The sequence below is a fragment of the Carettochelys insculpta genome, chromosome 19 (genome assembly GCF_033958435.1).
Source record: "Carettochelys insculpta isolate YL-2023 chromosome 19, ASM3395843v1, whole genome shotgun sequence".
Taxonomy (NCBI): domain Eukaryota; kingdom Metazoa; phylum Chordata; order Testudines; family Carettochelyidae; genus Carettochelys; species Carettochelys insculpta.
The window spans coordinates 319176-340062 of NC_134155.1; the positions used below are offsets into that span (position 1 = coordinate 319176).

Below are 20887 nucleotides of genomic sequence, written 5' to 3' on the forward strand. Positions count from 1 at the left end.
CTGGATAGTAGACGACTGTTAAAATCTGGCAGAGAGCAAAGCCAAAGGTATTTTTGAGGTGCCCCCCACTTCTGGAAGATGGATCTGCTGAGGCTATCTCCTGGAGACGTGTGAGGCTTGTGAGGCAGATGGATGGATACACAAGTGCCACAGGTGGAGGGCTTCTTGGCAGAGGGCCAATGACTATGCTTCCCCTTGCTTGTTGACACAGAACATCAAAGTTGTGTTGCTGGTCAGCCCCTGGACTACACCTTGCCCGAGAACTGGGGAAGGAACATTTTGCAAGCCAAGCAGATAGGCCTGAGCTTCCTGATATTTATATGTAGTGACATCTATTGTTGAGAACTACAGTCCTTGAGTCCTGAGGGTACAGAGAAGGGGTCCCAGTCCTAAATTTTTTGACACCATGGAGTTGTGAATAGAACTCCTCTGGTTACGTTGTGTGGGTTCAACCACTGTGCTAAGAGTAAAGTATTTGTGGTGGAACTGTGAGGATCTTGTCCAAGTGCTGCCTAGATGGGGAGAAGAGGGATGCCAGCCACATCTGCAGTGGTCTGAGACACAATCTTGCATACTGAACACCACAGAAGTATGATGCCACGTTCCCTAGCAGTCTGCAGCACAGGGCGGCTGTGGCAAGTGGATGGCTTGTGACCTGGGTAATCAGATCTGACATGGGTTGGAACCTCTGATCTGGTCTGGCTTACAAATCACTGCAGTTGCTGGGGTTTAAATCACTTCCATGTGGACACAGGACTATAAAGGCCCACAGAGTATAATGCAGCAATGGAATCTATTAGACCATGCAACCTTCTGTCCACTTGTTCAGAACACAGTGTCAGTCCTTCAAAATGGAGGTCCTGAATGGCCTGCTGGAACTCTGTGGAAAGGCTTGTTTAAATAGACAATGCCATTGTTCTGGCTGTGGAGTTGGCTGTGTCAGAAACCACTTGGAAAAGGAGTTCTTGCCACAGTCTTGGCCTTCTCACATAAAACCAGAAACTCATGCCTGGATTCTTGTGGCAATGAGTCTGTAAACTTGGCCTTGGAATGCCACACATGAATATCATACCTCCCAAGCAGGGTTTGGTAGTGGGTGACATGCAACTGGAGCCTGCCAGTTGAATAAACTTTTCTGCCGAATAGATGAAACATCTTTGTGTCCTTATTTTTGGGGGTTGAACTACTTTGACCCAGCTTGTCTGGCTCACTGGTAGCAGACTCAACCAAGTTACTCAGGGAGAAGTGGGAATAAAGATACTCAAAATCCTGATCAAGGACATAGTATTTTCTCTTTGTGTGCTTTGCAATGTGGGGCAGAAAGGCTGGGTTCTGCCACAAGGCCATGATCAGTTTTATGACAGCCTTGTGCATGGGCAGGGCATCCCTTGATGGGGTCACTGCTGCCAAAATGTCAAATATGTTGACTGGGACAGCTCCTCCACTTCCAGTTCAAGGTTAGCAGCTACATGCTCAATTCGTTCTTGTGCCTTAAAATCATCCTGTGGCCCTGCTTGTGATAGTCCCACCACTTTCACATTGGGTGTGGAAGATAAGGTGGTGTGAACTGGAGAAGGGACTGATTCCACTTCCCTGGCTGGGGCAGCCTCATTTGAATCTGGTGGAGGCTCCAGAGTACCCTGAAACAGCACCTCATCTCGGTCAGAAGACAAGCAGAGAACATCACCACCTGTCTTTCTGCTACTCCAGACTCTGAATGCTGTACTTGGGACACTGCGACAAAGGGATCCTGCCCCCCCGCCCCCGCCCCTCCAGGTTCCAGAACAGCCAGGGTGAAGAACACTGGCTCTGGGGCCATGTGCTTGTTAGCCCTGGGGGAAAACCCCTCTGCTAGTGCAGAGTGCAGCTGTTCCCTGTGATGTCCTCCGAGCACAAGGAGGAAGGGTTCTTCCCTCAGCAGCCATGTCAGTGCTGCTATTGCTTCCATTTCCCCACTGTACCAGATGGTATGGTGCTCTGCTCTTGGCAAGCAGTATGGTGGTGGTGGTCCGGGAATCAGTAATGGTATGCTGGCCATCAATGTGTCTAGCTGAGGGATTGGTGCCAGGCCTCCAGGGATCAACAGCATGATGATCGGGATCAGTCCTGTGACTCCAGAGACAGATGCTGGCTACCTGGGGATTGATGGAAAGCATAGGCATACTGCCACTGAGTGTCTGGTGACTGGTGATATGAGTCTGGGGACTGGTGCTGACAGTCCATCAGCATTGAGGATTTAGTGGGTCTCTGAATCTCTGGAGATCATTGGGGTGATGTTGAGTGTCACAGTGCCAGGACAAAGGAGATTGCACTGGAGCACAGCAGCAGTCTTCCAGCCATATGTCCTGCTCCTTCTTAGTGCTTGAATACTTCACAGATTCCACACCTCTTGTTTACATTAGTCTCCCTCAGGCATTTCAGGCAGCTCTGGTCAAGATCTCTGATCGGCATGGCCTTCTTGCACTTCTCACATGGCTTAAAGCTCAGGGACAGAAACATACCCTATCCCTAGGCTGAGGCCTTTTTGGCAGGGATGAGCAAACTTTTACATCAGGCCCCACTCTTCATCCCTGCAATTAGCAGGGCCCCTCCAACCTGTCTACTGTAATCCAAACTTACGGAAATTTTGGATTTCAGTTACGTTCAGATAAAAAAAAACTTTTGGTACATATAAGTATGTAGAATGTAAAAAGTTCATAAATTGGTATATAAATTAATACACATACATAAAAACTAGGGCAGTCAAGTGATTAAAAAATTAATTGCGATTAATCTCACAATTACTCATGGGGTGGTGGGGCTTAGTGCCCCAGACAGCTGCAGTGTCTGCGGCTGGGATCCCTGCGACTGTGGGGCTACCAGTAGGGCTCCATGCCCCAGCTGCTCGTAGTTTCGGGGCTGCCCCCAGCTGGGAGAACCTGGGAGAGCTCAGGGCTGGGAGCCCTGCCAGCAGCTCCAACCCCAGTGACCCAGTCGGAGCTGGGGCAATCTCAGCAGCCCTGGGGCTGGGAGCCAGCCAGGTTCCACCAGCAGCTTTAGCCCCAGGGAACAGCCAGGCCAAGGGAATCTGGCAGCCCCGGGGCTGGGATCTCCGCCTGCAGCTCCAGCCCTGGTGACCCGACAGGGGCTGGGGGAACCTCAGCAGTGCCAGGTCCCCAGGGGGAGCCCTGGAGCTGGGAACCACCTGGGGTGCAGAGTGCCGCCAACCTGCCCACTTTAAAGTAGGGCTGTCAATTAACTCTCCTGCAATTAACACTTTAAATATGCTTTCCATTAATTGCAGGTGTTAACACAAGTTAACTGACAGCCCTAGTAAAAACAATAATGTATTTCAGCATTTTTAATGGGATGGATGAACCTGGGGCCCAGCAGCCAATTGTGCTGTACCCCTCTTACAAAATTTTACACCCCTCTGAGTGGGCCCACCCCCACCTTGGGGACTACCTAACTCATTCCTTAACACTAAAACTACTATAAATATCCATGCACATATTTTTGAAGGAGAACGACTGGAATAAATGCATGTGAAGGCAAGAGGACATTCCAGCCCTATCACTGGCAATAAGAAGTGGGAGAGAAGGGATGCAGGCCATATTTGTATACTGCTATATACGTGCCTGATTCCAGAGGGCAATGGAGCTAGCCTACAGATATCAGTGGGGGAAAAAAGAGAAGTTACTCACCGTAGTAACGGTGGTTCTTCGAGATGTGTCCCCGTGGGTGCTCCACAATAGGTGACGGGCTTGCCCGGCGCCGCAGATCGGATCTTCCAAGCAGTTTCTGCCGGACCGCGCATGCGCCGGCGCGCGCCGCTCCCTTGCGCGCTCCTGGCCATGTGCACGATCCGGTCCCCGCCAGTTCCTCGACCAACCGCCTCGGGTGCCCCTGCAAAACACTAACAGAGATCCGAAGCGGGGAGGATGGGCGGGTAGTGGAGCACCCACGGGGGGACATCTCGAAGAACCACCGTTACTACGGTGAGTAACTTCTCTTTCTTCTTCGAGTGTCCCCGTGGGTGCTCCACAATAGGTGACTACCCAGCAGTAACCCAAGATAGGAGGTGGGTAATCGGATTATGTGCAGCTTGTCCCCGAGAGGACCGCTGCAGAGAGACGGGTATCCTCTTGGAATACCCTGTGAAGGGCGTAATGTTTGGCGAAGGTGTCGTAGGATGACCAGGTCGCCGCTCTGCAAATGTCTTTTAACGCAACGCCCTTGAAAAAGGCTGTTGATGCCGCCACCGCCCTGGTGGAATGAGCCCTGGGAGTGGCCGATAAAGGAGTCTTTTTGAGCTCGTAGCACATTTTTATGCAGGATACAATGTGCTCTGAGATTCTCTGCGAGGAGAGACCCTCTCCTTTCGATTTGGGAGCGAGGGAGACTAGGAGTCTATCCGTTTTCCGGAAGGACTTGGTCCTGTCTACGTAGAAGGCTAGCGCCCTCCTCACGTCCAGGAGGTGTAGGCGCGCCTCTTCGTTGGAGTTATGAGGCTTTGGATAAAACGAGGGTAGAACAATAGGTTCGTTGATGTGAAACTCGGAAGAAACTTTGGGAACAAAGGCTGGATGCAGCCGTATGGTTACCGCCTCCTTGGAAAAAACAGTGCAGGGTGGCGTTGCCATGACTGCCGCGAGCTCGCTCACCCTACGAGCTGACGTAATTGCAAGAAGAAAGGTCGTCTTTATTGTAAGGAGGCGGAGGGGAACCGTGGCCAAGGGCTCGAACGGTGGTCCCATCAGTGTGGTAAGCACCAGGTCCAAGTTCCACGAAGGTGGAATTGGTTTCCGAGGGGGGTAGAGGTTTACCAACCCTTTGAGGAACCTGGTAACCATAGGGTGGGCGAACACCGTGTGCCCTTCCTCCTCATGTCTGAACGCCGAGATGGCGGCAAGGTGGACCTTTAACGAGGATAGCGAGAGTCCTCCTTTCTTGAGGTCCAGTAAATACTCTAGAATTGTAGGTATAGGCACCGAAAGGGGGACCAGCTGCTTGGTAGAACACCAAGCCGTGAAGCGAGTCCATTTTTGTTTGTAGGTCTTCCTAGTGGAAGTCCTCCTGCTACTTTCTGGGACTTGTTGTACTGCCACTGTGCATGTGCTCTCTAGGGAGCTGAGCCATGGATTAACCACGCTTGCAGTCGCAGGCTTTCGGGGTACGGATACACTATGGACCCCTGGGCTTGCGTGAGCAGATCCGGCGCCACCGGAAGAGGCATCAGTGGACGGTCCGACATGCGCAGGAGTAGGGGGAACCATTGTTGGCAATCCCACGTTGGGACTATCAGGATCATCCGGGCCCTTTCCCTCCTGGCTTTTTGCAAAACTTTGTGGATCAGCACTGTGGGAGGAAACGCATAAAGCAGGGGGCCCCCCCACGGGATCGTGAACGCGTCCCCCAGGGACCCCCATCCCAGTCCTGCCCTGGAGCAGAATCGTGGGCACTGCTTGTTGTGCTGAGTGGCAAACAGATCTATCTGGGGAAAACCCCATGCGTGGAAAATCGGCCGTAGCAGATCGGGACGGATCTGCCACTCGTGTGTGAGCGCAAAACGCCTGCTCAGCTGGTCTGCCTTCACGTTGTGCGCACCCGGCAAGTATGAGGCTTTCAAGATTATATCGTGGGCGATGCACCAGTTCCATAAGCGGATTGCTTCCGTGCATAAGGCACGGGATCGAGCTCCTCCTTGCCTGTTTATATAAAACATGGTGGAGGTATTGTCTGTACTGATCCCGACGACTTTGCCTTGTATGTGGTCTCGAAAGTGTTTGCAGGCGTTGAACACTGCTCTGAGCTCCAGTACATTGATGTGTAGTGACTGTTCCGTGGGTGACCACAGTCCTTGAGTCACCTCTTCGCCCATGTGCGCTCCCCACCCTATGAGGGAGGCATCTGTAGTGAGAAAAACCGATATTTGCGGCTGGTGGAAGGGTACCCCTGTTAGCAAGTTCCTGGGGTTTACCCACCATTGCAGGGATTTGCACACCCTGGCTGTGGGCGACACCACCCTGTGAACGGTGTGTACTGCCGGTTTGTATACACTCGCCAGCCAGTGCTGCATGCTGCGCATGTGTAACCTGGCGTTCTGCACTACAAACGTCGCCGCTGCCATGTGGCCCAGCAGCTGCAAGCACGTCAAGACTGGCACCGTAGGGCTGAAGGTGATGACTTGCACGAGGGAACCGATGGCTCGAAAGCGAGCCTCTGGTAGGTATACTCTCGCTGTAACCGAGTTTATGTGAGCCCCTATGAACTCTATGTCCTGTGTGGGGTCTATTGGTGATTTTGCCAGATTGATAACCAGGCCAAGTGAGGAGAACGTGTTTGCTGTGACGCGTATCATGCGCAGAACCTCCCCTTTCGAGGCCCCTTTGAGCAGGCAGTCGTCCAGATACGGGAAAATAAATACCCCGTCTGTGCAGGTAGGCTGACACCACTGCCAAGGTCTTGGTGAAGACTCTGGGGGCCGAGGAGAGGCCAAACGGTAGGACCTTGTATTGGAAGTGTTCGTTGCCTACCATGAACCGGAGGAATCGCCGGTGAGCCGGATGGATGGTTATGTGGAAGTACGCGTCTTGTAAATCGAGGGCTGCGAACCAGTCTCCATCGTCCAGAGCTGTAAGGATGGAGGCGATCGTGGTCATCCGAAAACGTTGCTTGCGCAGGTACCTGTTGAGGCCGCGAAGGTCTAAGATGGGCCTCCAGCCTCCTGTCTTTTTCTCTGTGAGGAAATACCTGGAGTAGAACCCTTTCCCGTGCAGTTGCTCCGGCATTCTTTCCACCGCCCCTATGAGCATGAGATGGTCCACCTCCTGCCTGAGCCTCGTTACCTGGGAGGCCTCCTGGAGGTGGGGCTTGGGTGGAGGTCGTGACGGTGGGAGCGACTGGAAGGGGATGGCGTACCCCGTGGCTATGATCTCCAGCACCCATTTGTCTGTGGTGATCCTTTGCCACTGGTCGTAGAATGGTCGGAGGCGATGGTGGAACAGCTGCTTCGGATGACCTTGTGCGATGGTAGTGATGGCGCAGCCCTGGATCTGTATGTCAAACTTGTGGCCTTTGGCCCCGCCCCGAGGACACACGGCTCTGTTGTGAGCCTCGCCTGGGAGTTCTGTACTGCTGGTGCTGTTGATGTCGCCCTTGCTCGTAACCCCTGTGATACTGGGGGCGCTGTTGCTGGTACTGGTACCGCCTTTGCTGAGGGTAGTACCTTTTCTTTGTGTATGGAGGGGTGTAAATCCCCAGGGTCCTGAGTGTGGCTCTTGAATCTTTACTGGAATGAAGGACCGAGTCAGTTGATTCAGCAAACAGCTTCTGCGAGTCGAAGGGAAGGTCAACTATCTTCGCCTGCAGATCCCTCGGTATACCCGAGGTCTGGAGCCAGGACTCCCTTCGCATCACCACTGCGGTTGCTGTGGAACGTGCTGCCGTGTCCGCAACGTCCAAAGCAATCTGAACTCCCATCCTCGCAGCCGCGTAGCCTTCTTGCACTATGGCCTTGAGGACCGGCTTTTTGTCCTCTGGAAGCGAGTCCATGAGGGAAGTTAACCTGGAATCGTTGTCAAAATTATGGTTCGCTAAGTGAGCTGCGTAATTTGCCATTCGCAACGTTAAAGTGGAGGAGGAGTAGACCTTTCTGCCGAACAGCTCTAGCTTCTTGGCATCTTTGTCTGTTCCCCCTGTTTTAAATTGAGATGGTTTTGATCTTTGTTGCGAGGACTCCACCACCAGGGAGTTTGGCTGTGGGTGGCTAAACAGGAACTCCATGCCCTTCGCCGGCACGAAGTATTTCTTATCCGCTCTCTTTTGGACAGGCGGAATAGTTGCAGGGGTCTGCCATATCGTAGTGGCGGACTCTAAGATCGCTTCATCAAGCAGTATTGCTACTCTGGAGGAGGCCGGAGGTCTCAAATTTTTAAGGAGCTTATGGTGTTTCTCTTGCACCTCTGCTGTCTGGATGCCTTGCGTGAAGGCCACCCTTTTAAACAGCTCCTGAAACTGTTTGAGATTGTCCGTAGGATGGACGTCCCCCAGGGCCGTAGCCTCGTCCGGGGAGGAGAGCGAGGAACCGCTGGGGTACGTCTCTCTGGACCCTTCCGGTTCCTGCTCGTGATGGTACACCCTCTCGCTGGAGGTTTGCGAGGGAAAATCTCGGGGTTCCATGACCAGTCCCCCCTGAGATGCTTGAGTCTCTGTCCCCGGTCGCAATTGCCCTCGGGGGTACGAGATAGTTTGTGGGGATCTTTCCCTAGTAGATTGCCGATGGTGTGTATGTCCCGCGTGGTAGGGGCGACCATGGCAGTATAGGCACTGTTCTTGGGAAGGTGACCTAGACCACTCCCTTGGTGCGTACCCTCTGCGTCTGGGGGAGGGAGATCGTCGAGACACTGGAGAGAGCGATTTCGCATAGTAGTCCAGTGGTTCAAACCCCAGGAAGGGTGAAGGTGGTGCCAGCCATGGCGAGGCTGGTTGTAAAAATGGAGAAGGGGGCTCCGGGTAGGCTAGGGGAGACCCCTGCCTTCTGGTTGGAGTCTGCAACATAAGTGGAGGGCTGTGAGAAAGCAGCTCCACAGCCCTGTCCGGAGAGGGGCTGCAATGCCTCCTCTTGTGTGCAGCCTTCCCCCTCCCTGGAGGAGGTGACTCCGCCCCCTGATGCGCAGGGGATCCCAGCCCCGTTGGCACCGTGCTAGGCACGCTCGAAGGCGGTGCCGCACGTGCGGTGTCCTTCTGCGCCTGCAGGCTACGTGCCTGCGCACTCTGCACCGCCGGTTCCCTGGGGGTCGGTGCCGCTGCCTGCGGTGCCGCCGGTACCGGCGCTTGTTTAGCCGCCGCCCTGCCTGCGGTGCGGGGCGGCTGGCTGATTATCGGAGGCTGAGCCGTTTCCACGTGGCTCTTCGTGCCGCCGCCGATCAGCTGTTGCTGCGGCTGGGGGCTGCGTGCTCCTCCTGTCCCGCTCACTGTTGCTGCCAGCAGGAATCGGGCTGGAGAGACTTTCCTCCGTTTTTGCGCTGATGGAGTGAGGGAGGCAGCTTTCCGTTTAAGGGCCCTGGAGGGTCCCTCCTGCTGCGGCCGCTCCGGCACGTCTGGCTGGAGGGCCTTATCAAGAAGCAGCATTTTAATCCGCATCTCCCTGTCTCTCCGTGCTCTGGTTGTTAATTTAGCACAGAAGGCGCATTTCTGTGCCACATGGGACTCCCCCAGGCACCTTATGCATAGACTGTGCCCATCGGACACTGGCATCGCCTCTCGGCAGGACTCACATTTTTTAAAGCCTGAAGAGGACATTGTTGGTGAGTCTTTGAGTTTTTAAGCGGGTACTTAGCACCTTCTTTGTGCTGTTTTCACCGTCCCATGGCCTGCCTCAGCAGGAGGGCTGATGGCCGTAGCTCCTGGCCTCCGGCGCTTGTTACTGGGACTGGACTGAAGCTGTCCCGCTCGTAGTTTGTTTGTTGTTGTTGTTTTTTTTTTTTTGCAAAATAACAACCGGCTAACTCATAGTAGCCTAAGTATCTGAAAAACTTTTAAAGAAAAACAGATAAAGTCGTTGAATACGCTATTTGGCCTTAGCCTAGTTGGATTCCGTCTGCAGCCGACGGCGGTTAAGAGGAACTGGCGGGGACCGGATCGCGCACATGGCCAGGAGCACGCAAGGGAGCGGCGCGCGCCGGCGCATGCGCGGTCCGGCAGAAACTGCTTGGAAGATCCGATCTGCGGCGCCGGGCAAGCCCGTCACCTATTGTGGAGCACCCATGGGGACACTCGAAGAAGAACTTCTGGCACTGGTGCATATAGTGAGCATACACAACTGATGTGGAATTGACATGAGCAAGCATTGGAAGAACTATGCTCCTTATTGTAACTGATTTTACTTAGAAGTATCTAGATAAAATTACAGCCTTTATGTTACTACAGTGAGCCATCACTTTGTCAATGACAGTACAGAAATGATGCCCAGGCCAGTACAGTCTCATCATGCAGCAGTGAACAAGTGATCTGCTACTTTTGTGAGAAAGTAATTGTTAATGGGTAGCTAAGTAGGTTTTGAAGTCAATCGCTTCCCAAAAAGCTTGAACAGAGTACACTATTTAAAAAAAAAGTTTTCTATCTTAACTTACCTGCCTTGACTGATGTTGACATTACTGATTTTGTCAGCATTCATTGCTGTTTTGGTTAGTGTTTCAATGACATGATCACTTTGTAGTACAACATCTCCCTGAAAAAGCCATAAAAGATCTTTGTCATAATTTATTCCCAAAAGATTTTATTTCAGGGTATACATGTCCAGAATTGTCCTCAAGTGCTTGCAGGATAGCCTGTATTTGTATGAGCTTGGCTTACTGGAGCAGTCCAGGACATATAATATAAATCTTCCCTGATACTGACTATGGACTCAAACACTTCTGAGGCCAAGATATAGGGCCATTCCAAACATCCATCAGGGAATCCACTACCATAGCACAGAACAATGACAAATGAGGAGGAAAAAAAAATTAGACTTGGTGTACAGTAGGAGATTAGGTTGAATTTGTAAGCAATCAGTTCACACTACCGGGGTTCATTCCATCAACTTTCAGGGCTCCAAAGGTTGACTTTTGTCCTGTTTTTCAAGAGGAGTAATGCCAAATTTGACTTTGCATGGTTGACCTTAGCACTGTGAAATTCAACATTCTTGGCCTCCTGGATGTGTCCCACAGTGCATCAATGTGACTACTCTGACCGTTACTTTCAGCTCCGCTTGGGAAAATTTGAATGTAATTTCCTGTTTGGCCAGCATGGTGAGCAGAGCAGCAGCACAACTCAGCAGCACATCTGGCAATGGATTCCCAAGGTCAAATATGAGCTCCAGCCTGTAGTGTGCTGGAAATCCAGGACCTCATTGCTGTGTGTGGGGATGAACCTGCACAGGGAAAACTACGAAGCAGCAAAAGAAACCCAGACATATACACCAAGCTCTCACAGGGCATGGAGGCAAAAGGATACAACAGCGATGCCTAGCACTGCCACATGAAAATACAGGAGTTCAGACAGGTGTACCGTAAAACAAAGGGACATTCTGGGTTATCACCACAAACATGCTGCTTCTATGAACAACTGTATGGGATTGTAGGGAGTGATCCAACCACTGTCCCCAAACAGTCTGTGGATACCTCTGAAGAGAGTCCTCTGGAAGCCTATGGCAACAGCAAGGAGGACATGAATGAGGTGGAGGATGACGACAACAGTGGTCAGCAGGCAAATGGAGCAACTGATCTTACGAACAGTTAGGAACTTTTTGTAACATTGGATCGCCTCCCTTCCGCCCAGGATGTTTCACAGCTGGATCCTGATGGTGGGGAGTTCTCATTTTTAATAATGATACCAGTGGGTTAAGGCAATTGGATGTGGTCTGTGGCAGGCATTGTAGCTACACAGCATGGGGCTCCCAGAACAGCTTGTTAATGTGTCAGGGGACAAGAGCCAATTCTCATTGCACAGCTCCATAAAACTCTCAGACAGGTACATTAATTCTTCTCACAAGGTTTTTGGGGAAACCTGTCTTATTCTGACCTCCTCAATATGACACCTTTCCATGCCAAGCCACCAGTAAGTAACTGGGAGTCACGGCATGACAGAACAGTGCAGCATAATGACTAGCTTGTGCCCACATTGAGACATTTGCTCCTTTATCAATTTTTCTTATTCTAAGTAGATTAATATCTCTTTCTGCAACTTAGAAGAAACAGGAAGCAACATTAAGGCTATGTCTACACTAGCCCCAAACTTCAAAACGGCCATTTACGTGGCCATTTCGAAGTTTACTAATGAAGCGCTGAAATACATATTCAGTGCCTCATTAGCATGAGGGCAGCTGCGGCACTTCAAAATTGATGCGGCTCGCCGCCGCGCAGCTCACCCCAACAGGGCTCCTTTTCGAAAGGACCCCGCCTACTTCGAAGTCCCCTTATTCCTATGAGCAGATGGGAATAAGGGGACTTCGAAGTAGCCGGGGTCCTTTCGAAAAGGAGCCCAGTCAGGACGAGCAGTGTGGCGGCGAGCCACGTCAATTTCAAAGTGCCGCGGCCACCCGCATGCTAATGAGGTGCTAAATATGTATTTCAGTGCTTCATTAGTAAACTTCGAAATGGCCATTTACATGGCCATTTCGAAGTTTGGGGCTAGTGTAGACATGGCCTAAGCTACTATATGATAGCACAAACTGCTCCACCATGCCTGGTCCACCCCCTCCCTTCCCCAGGCTGGTAGAGGAAGGGAAATGTTCACTGTCCCTGCAGAGTGTGTAGGCATGAGGTGCCAGAGAGAGAGCTGCAGGAAGGAAAGCCAAGCTGCTCAGCCATGCTTGAACCACCCCTTCCCTTACACAGGCTACCAGGGGAAGGGCAATGTTTGTTGTCCCAGCAGAGTGGGGAGTAGAAGCACACCATGAATGTCAGAGACACAAAGCCCCGACAGCTTAACTGTGCTGCCATGCTTGCCTCCCACTCCGTCTTTCCCTTTGCTCCTGGGGAAAGGGAAAGGTTCAATGCTCCACCAAAAGGTAAGGAGAAGCACATGATGCCACCACCACCACCACCACAATTCCTAGCTCCCCCAACCCCCAACAGCTTGCAGCATACACAACTGCAAGAACTTTTCTTTTGCAATCACAGGCTTGGAAGCATGCCCCAGCCTGTGTCTTACTATGGCTGGAAACGAACTATGTCAAGCAGGTCCCTTAAGATCTCTGTGAAGTGCATGCTGCACAGAGGTTGCTTAAAAGCCAAAATTTGTCCTTGGATGGAATACATCCTTATTGTGTTTCACAGAGGTTCTTTCATGAGATTCCTTTGTGTTTTGTTACATTTATCTATAGCAAATATATCTCCTGAATGTTTGGCCTTCACTTATGTTTTGTTGCAGTGTGCTCAACAGCAGGCTCTTTGACTGCCACCCCCTCACCTCCACCCCCACCCCCACTCCCAGCTCTTACACTGGCAGACAGCTGCAGGAGAAAATGAACACAGGAAGACATGTTCCTAGAGCACATGGAAGATGCCCACAAAGACAGGGCACAGTTAAACATGCGGAAGAGAACCACTCTGGTGGAAAGATGAGCTGATCAGGATGAAAGGAGAGCCCTCAGACAGCATGAATTGAAGACTCAGGAGGAGATGGTGCAGCTGATGAGGCAGTACACAGCTCCTGCAATGCCTTGTACAGGAGCACAGAGCCCAACTGCAGCCCAGGATGAACCACATGTCCTCCTCACCATGCTCCCTAATCTCCCCTGCATCAACACCCCAGAATGCTGGACGGAAAGTCACAGGCAGCCTTGCATTCCACTTCCAAGGACTCTTCTGAAAACAGAAGGCAGACATTCCCCCACTTGTGATGGCAAAGTGCCCTTGCACACCCATTCCCGAAACCCATTACATAAACTCCTTTAGTGCCCCCTGAATAAAAATAATTAAGCTTACAAAATCAGAGTCTTTACTGCTTCTGTTGTGTGTGTGCATGCGTGTGTGTGTGCAAGCATGCGTGTGCTTTTCCAGGCAAGCACAGGTCATTCAGGGAGCACCTCCTTCAGAGTAACGGATATGACTGTCATATTGCTGTCTGGTCATTTATAAAGATGTTTTTCAAAGCCTCTCTCTGAGTAGCAGTACCAGTTGTTGTACTCTCCTTATGGCCATGGTGTCTGGCTGCTCAGAATTACTCACCGGGTGATCTACCTCAGGCCTCCAGACTGGCATGAAATTCTCCTCCCCGTTCTCACAAGTTATGAAGCACACAGCAGGCTGCCACTACATGGGAAATGTTGCCCTCACTGAGGTCCAACTGAGTTAGGATGACCCTGAACCTGGCTTTTACACAGCTATGGGCACATTCTACTACCATTCTGCACTTGCTCAGCCAGTGGTTGAACTGCTCCTTACTGCAGTTCAGGCTGCTTGCTTATGGTTTCATTAGCCAAGGGAACAAGGGGTAAGCTGAACGCCCATGATCACTATTGGCATCTCCATGTCTCCAATGGTGATTTTCTGGTCTGGGAAGAAAATTCCATTCTTCAGCTTTCTGAGCAGATCAGAGTTCCTAAATGGGTGTTTCATTTACCTTTCCTGACCATCCCACATTGATGTCAGTGTAACAACCCTTAAGATTTATGAACACCTGCAACACTATGGAGAAGTACCCTTTGCAATTTCAGTGCTCTATGGCAAGGTGGTCTGGTGCCAAGATAGGAAAGTGTGTTCCATTTATTGCCCTGGTGGAGTTAAGGAACCCTGTCATGGCAAAATTATCCACTCTGTCCTGCATGTTTTCCAGAGTCACTGTCTTTTGTAGCAGAATGGTATTGATTGCCTTTGCTCCCTGGATGACAGAGGTCCCCATTATAGATTTGCCCACTCTGCACTGATTGGTAGCTGTCTGGCATAGCAAGCCTTCACAGAGCTATTGCCACACACTTCTGATCTGTCAGAGCAGGTCTCATTATGGCACTTTAAGGCAGGGGAAAGCAATTCACAAAGTTCCATGAAAGTTGCCTTACACATGCAGAAGTTTTGTAGCCACTGTTGATTGTTCCATGCCTCCAGAACAACATGGACCCACCAGTCTGAGCTTGTTTCACAGCACCAGAACCAGCACTCCACTGTGTACAAAGCATGGTGTGCAGCCAGCACCTCCCCATTCATACTCTCCAGTGTCTCCTTGTTGTATACGCCTGTGTCTTCCTAGGAGCCTTCATTGCTCTCACAGCTGCTTAGGCTCTGTACGAACCACAGCACAATGCGTGAGGTGCTCATAATACTTGCCACAACTATTTTAAGCTGCTTGGGTTCCATGCTAGTCTTGTAATGGCATCTGCATGGGTATGAAAAAAGGGTGCGAAAACACATTTTTCCATTGCTTTCCAAAGAGAGGGGGAGGAAACAAGTGCCCTACGGGATGCTGATGACACATATCCAGAATGACCCATGGCACATTTTTGTCCCATCACACACTGGTGCAGAAACCCACAATGCAGTAGGAAGTGTAGGATAGGTACTCACAGTGCATTGCTGGCAAAGTCGAACCTGGCAGGGCTAATGAAGACACACAGTCGACTTTATATATCAGCATGGATGTGCACCTTTGACTTTACAAAATCAGGTATGAGAAAATCGACCTTAAGAAATTTGACCTAATTTCCTAGTTTAGACATACCCTTAGAGAGATAATAAAGAGTAAGTTAGATCTAGGTTCCACTGTGCATTCCATCTATTTACAGTGGCTCTGTAGCTCTTCTGAATGTGCCTTCTCCCCAAAACTTGGGATCTGAAGTTGTTTCACGTAGTTTGGGAGGTTAAACAGTTATGAACGATGACATGTGGAATGGGACAGAAGAGGTTCCCCTACCTTCTGTTTGTTATCCTCACAATGCACATGGAGCACAAACAAACTGTCACTCAAGCTGCTGACTGAGATTCCTGCAACACAGAAAGGCCATTTGACTGCAATACATTGTGCAGCCTAGACAGCCTGAATAATAGGCCCTGTTGAAGCCTGAACCAAACAAAAAAACTGTCTCATTTTCCAACCACTTGTGTGTGACAAATAAGTTGTCTGGTGCCACAACTGGTACAGAATGAAACATCTCCTTATTGTCTGTCTCTGTATGACAATAATCACACAGACTACAAGACTTGGTCCAAAATGTTACCTTATATTAACTATAAACATCTATTACTGGCATTGCTAAATAAGAGAATATAAAACAGAAGTCAGAAATGCCTAATGTATGCCTGAGAATAAGGACTACACTGAAAACCATACAAGAAAAAATGCATGTATGTTACAAGACAAGCCTGCCACCTTCTCTTTAAAATGCTGATGGAGATTAAGTGACACCTGAACCTGCAGATTCTTCTCCCACTCCAGAACACATCCTAATGGCTCTCCCACATAATTGGAAGTATACAGAACTTCTATTATATGTAGGTTTTTGTATTGTTTTCATCATTATAGTATCTGAGCACCTTCCATTTATTCATTAACATCTCTCATGTATGGTTCATTTTCTCCCACATCCTTTCCCCAGGTGTATACAGTTTAGCATTTTGTTTTGACAGGGTTTGGATGTTTTTAATTTGAATATATACTGGGGGCTAGAAGTGTTTCAGATAAAAATCTAAGATGCAAACATTTGACAGCTCTGATTAGGACATTACAATTAAAATAACCCAGCTTTCACTGAAATGCATGTTCACCCTGCAATGAAAGGGGCTGTGGGACCCAAAAACCTTAACTAGTGTGGCCCATAAATGTCTTTAAAATGCTGACAATTAAGTCTGCAATAGCCTATGTTAAGATAGGAGTGGAGCAATGCAGAGACTACTTACTGGACTGGGTGAGAAAGAAAGAAAACAAATAAAGAAAGGGGACCTGTAACCATGCTGCAGACTGAACTATTAGGAACTACAGGAAATTTTGGAGCTAAGAGGGGGTTGGAGTTAAGTAGCTCTGAAGAGATTTCACAGACAAGGCAACATTAGACAGTGCCCAGAGTAAAGCAGCCAAGGGCCGAACTGGGTACATTTATTTCAGAATAAGATTCCTTTGTTAGCACTTTTGTGACATATCCTAATCAACAAACTTTCATAAAATGACTGAGGCCCAGAAAACTAAATCATGCCCCAAAAAGCTGAGGGACTAATATTGCTCAGGCTGGTGTTCTGAGACTGAAACCTTGTCGTAAATGTACGTGGTTGGCCAGCTTTAGAATCACCCCAAAAACCACACTTTTGCAAAGAATATTTACAGTGCACACCATTAGGGGCTCATTCCGGAAAATCCCAATTTCAGAATAGCAGAGTTAAAAAGCTATTCTGTATCTAACACACTGCCTTCTTATGCACTGATGACTCAAACATCTGGAGTTTTCACCTCCAGCTAATCATTAAGTGAGCAAAAATCATGTGTCCTGCTGTTGCTTTACCTGTTAGATTGGCATAGTCAATTCGTTGTTTGATTTTGGCTTCGTCAATTATAAAGATGGCGTTCTCTGAGAGAAGTAACTGCCGCACTCTTGCCTTGTATCCTTTCCGGTCATATTTGATCACAGGAACTGCATACTGAAACAAGCATTATGATTTCCAAAAGCAAAATATGTTTAATTGACAACTTCTTGTCCTCTGATGTGAAAGCACTAACCAGTGGTCAGTTTATGAGAGCAAGAGAAACAAGGTGGGTTTGGTAATACTGTACCAACTTTCTTTGAAGAGAGAGATGCTTTTGAACTCACACAGGGGTTGTGTTCAGGTCTGGGATTTGATATCTTCTATTGCTATATATAATCCCAGGCCTGAAGAAGAGCTCTAAGATCAAAAACTTGACTCTCACCAACAGAAGTTGGTCCAATAAAAGATATTACTTCACCCACCTTGCACCTTTAATATAATAGGACCAACATGCCTCTAACTCTGCATACAAAAAAATCCGGTTCCTGTTCTCAGGACTGCCGGTGCCATTTAAGATGGTCCTAAACCCTACCTAAATTTCTTTAGCAACAAGAGAGAATATCACCCTGGTTATAGTGGTGATGAAAAGTAAATTTAACTCCGATTCTAGCCCCATTCATCTAAAGACCTCAAAGTATTAGCCCCCTCAGCAGGAAAATACTCTTTTTCAATTCCAAATTCTACACCATAATCCAAATTCACATAAGCCTCAAAAATACAATTTTTGCAGTTGGAACATTAACACCTGTGGTGACAACTCTTTACTGAGACACCTCTCAATCTAATGTAGAATTCTTAATACCTCATGTCAGGAAATCCAAACATTTGGTAGAGTTCACTTCTACTGAATCATCACACAAGATTACAGTAATCATAGGACACAATCTCACCTTGATTGTTTCATTTCCTAAAACCTGAAGGACTTTAGGATTTATTTCTTCAGTGCCTAAAAAAGAAACCAAAGAGTAGGTCAGGAGTAACACTATGGCAGGAAGAATAATTACTGTGGTGGGGGGAAGGGGTGGGGGAAGTATACGTAGTCCCTGTTTAGGTTTCTGAAAGCTACTCACCAAGTCGAGTGTTGATGAACAGTCTGGGGACACTCTGAGGATAATTGTCTTTCTTATTCTTAAAGATCTCACTGGCAATCACTTTCTGATCTAACTGCAAGAAAAAAAATCAGAAGTTTTCTGGATCTGTGTTACATAAAGACCAAAAGGTAGCACCACAAACTCTGTAAATGAGTAAGCCTAAGATTTTAAATGCCAGGAGTTGTTATGATCATGCAGTCTGATCTCCTGAGTAATACAGACTATAGAATTGCAGCAAGTACTGCTTATATTAAGCCTATAATTTCTGATGGCGATGCAGCACATTTCTGAGAAAAACATCCAACCACAATAGAAAGCCTTCAAGTGAAGAAGAATACTGTATGTCTACCCACACTCTCTCAGCGATGCACATACACATCTCATAGAACTGGAAGGGACCTCAGGAGGTCACATCAAGTACAGTCCTCTGCCCTCTTGGGAGGACCAACCACAATCCCCCCTCTTTTTTCTTGTTAAATCTATTTGCCCCAGATTCCTAAATGGCACCCCCCGCAAGGACTGAACTCACAAGCTTGGGTTTAGCAAGCCAATGCTCAAACCACTGAGTCCCTAACTAAAATGTTTCAAAGCTTAATCTCAGTATTAAAAATACGTGCCTTGTATCTGGTGTGAAATAGTTTTGCTTCAGTTTCTATCCATTGGATCTTTTATGCCTTTTCAGTTAGATTAAAGAATCCCCTGGTATTGGCAATATTCCACATGCAGGTACTTATACAGGCTGAACAGACCACTTCTCTTAACTGTCTGTTTGATCTTTGTTCTCTCATTACAAGGTACATTTTTCAGACTTGAAGTAATTTGTGCTCTTTCTCTGAAATCCTTCTGTTTTGTCCTCATCCTTGTTGAAGCATGGACACCATAACTGAGCAGACTATTCCAGTAATGTTTTCATTAATGCTGTGCACAGTGATAACAAGACCTCCTTATTTCTGCTCAGTATTCTCCTACTCATATCTCTACAGACTGCCTTTGTTCTCTTAACTACCACCCCACACTGGGAACTCATGCTCACTTAATGCTTTCAAAGGCATTGCTTTCCTGGACAGTTCCCAGTCATGTAAACATAACCCATATTCCTAGTTCTTATATGTATGATCTTGCAAATAAACAGCTTCTGACATATAAAAACAAAAAACGTTACAGACTGTATTATTTCAATAGCAGATTGCCATAAAAGATTTGCAGCATGGCTTCACTGGATTAGTTGACTCAGGCATGTGAGGTTCAGGCTGCAAGGCTAAAAGTTGCACAATAGCCACTTGGGCTAGGGTTGGAGCTTGGGTGCTGAAACCCTGTGAGGGGAAGGGTCTGTGGTTCTGGCTTTAGCCCAAGCCTGAATGACAATACTCTCATTTGTAGCCCTGCTGACCAAACTTTGCAAGCCCAAACCAACTGACCCAGACAATGGGTAAAGGGTTTTATTGCAATGTGTGTATCTGAAGTACGCTAAATGCTTTTGGTGTGAAAAAGATTAAAGGATCAGTCCTGAGGGATAGCCTTGCTAACTAGTTGGCAAACAGCACTCTGTTCAGTTTGCCAATGCCAAGTGGGAGGCCTAGCACAGAACAAGGGAATAAAAAATAGCCACGTAGAGAAATTCAAATTATGTGCCAATAATTAATGAAGGCCCCTACCTTGTTGATAACCAAATTTTCCTGATGCAGTATTTTTTTCTGCAAATTATTCTCACATTTATACAGCTCATGCATACCCCACAGGGGAATACACACAAGGACCAGCAATTGAAACAAAACTAAATGCCAAGACAAGTCAATACAAAATCAGGAAATGCAAATGCCAAGGTGCTACCAGCAAGCATATTTAAGTTATACCTGACATAGTGAATATTTTCTATGCTTTATTTATTTGGTTTGTATAAAGCTGTTTCTACCCTCTGACTTTATTCCTTATCCTACCTGATTTACCATAGCTCAAACTATGCTTCTTCCATGAAAGCCTTTAATTCTCAAAGACAGACTACTTCAAAATATACATGCACAAGGACAACCTTAATTCTGACATTTCCTAAATTCTGAATGCCTCACTTTGTAACTGTAAGGCTTTAGGTGTGTCTTGGAAATTGATTTGCAAATTGTTTTTTAAAAAAGCTAAACTCCCCCACCTCCTGAAATTACAGCTCATGGACTGCAGCTTAATCAGCAGCAAGGTTTGGGACCTTTAGATCCAGAGCACAAAACTCCATCACTTGAGCTGATGAACTAGTAGCAGCAATAGGCTGTTACTATGGAGGTGGATTAGCCACTAAAAGATGAGACAGTTGTGAAACTGACTGTCAGTGTTCATACGTGACAAATGAGGACTACAGAGACTCAAGAACATTGGACACAAATGCAGGTTTCAGGTAGAGTGTTCCCTAGTGATTACAGACCCTTCTTCCCCTGCTGCTTCTAGCTATCCCTTTGGGATTCCTGCCCTCTTTTCTCCTCTCAACCCCCAATCCAACCAGTCTCATGTCCGAGCTCCTTTCTCCTCTAAGCCCCACCCCTAAGTCTCTGCCCTGTTCTACCTATAATAAATAGCATTAATTGAGGAAAAACTCCTAGACCCAGATCTGCAAATATACTTTGGCATCCAAACTCCAGATTCGGCTCTAGAATACCAGATTTGGGCACCTAAATCCCAGTTTTGATTCCAATGTATCTGCAAATCTCCTACCAAATCGCGCAGGGGCCTACATTCACTCAACATCTAATTTTCAGAGTAAAAGTTCACTATGTTTCTACCTCTGGGATGCTCACTGCCTCCCTCCAGGTGCCAAGAGACCTAAGCCCCCGAGTGAGT

General features: G+C 48.2%; 1 protein-coding gene across 6 annotated transcripts in view; it reads right to left on the reverse strand.

Annotated features, from left to right (window-relative positions):
* MYO1C (myosin IC) overlaps positions 1–20887 on the reverse strand; it is a 178706-nt gene that overhangs the window by 5310 nt on the left and 152509 nt on the right. For all 6 annotated transcript variants that reach the window (XM_075013372.1, XM_075013371.1, XM_075013374.1 and 3 more), the window contains 5 exons: positions 18044–18137; positions 17864–17919; positions 16952–17087; positions 15373–15443; positions 10113–10210 (listed from right to left, as the gene is read on the reverse strand). In XM_075013372.1, coding sequence (XP_074869473.1) covers positions 10113–10210; positions 15373–15443; positions 16952–17087; positions 17864–17919; positions 18044–18137 — 455 coding nt within the window. The remainder of the gene's footprint in view (positions 1–10112; positions 10211–15372; positions 15444–16951; positions 17088–17863; positions 17920–18043; positions 18138–20887) is intronic.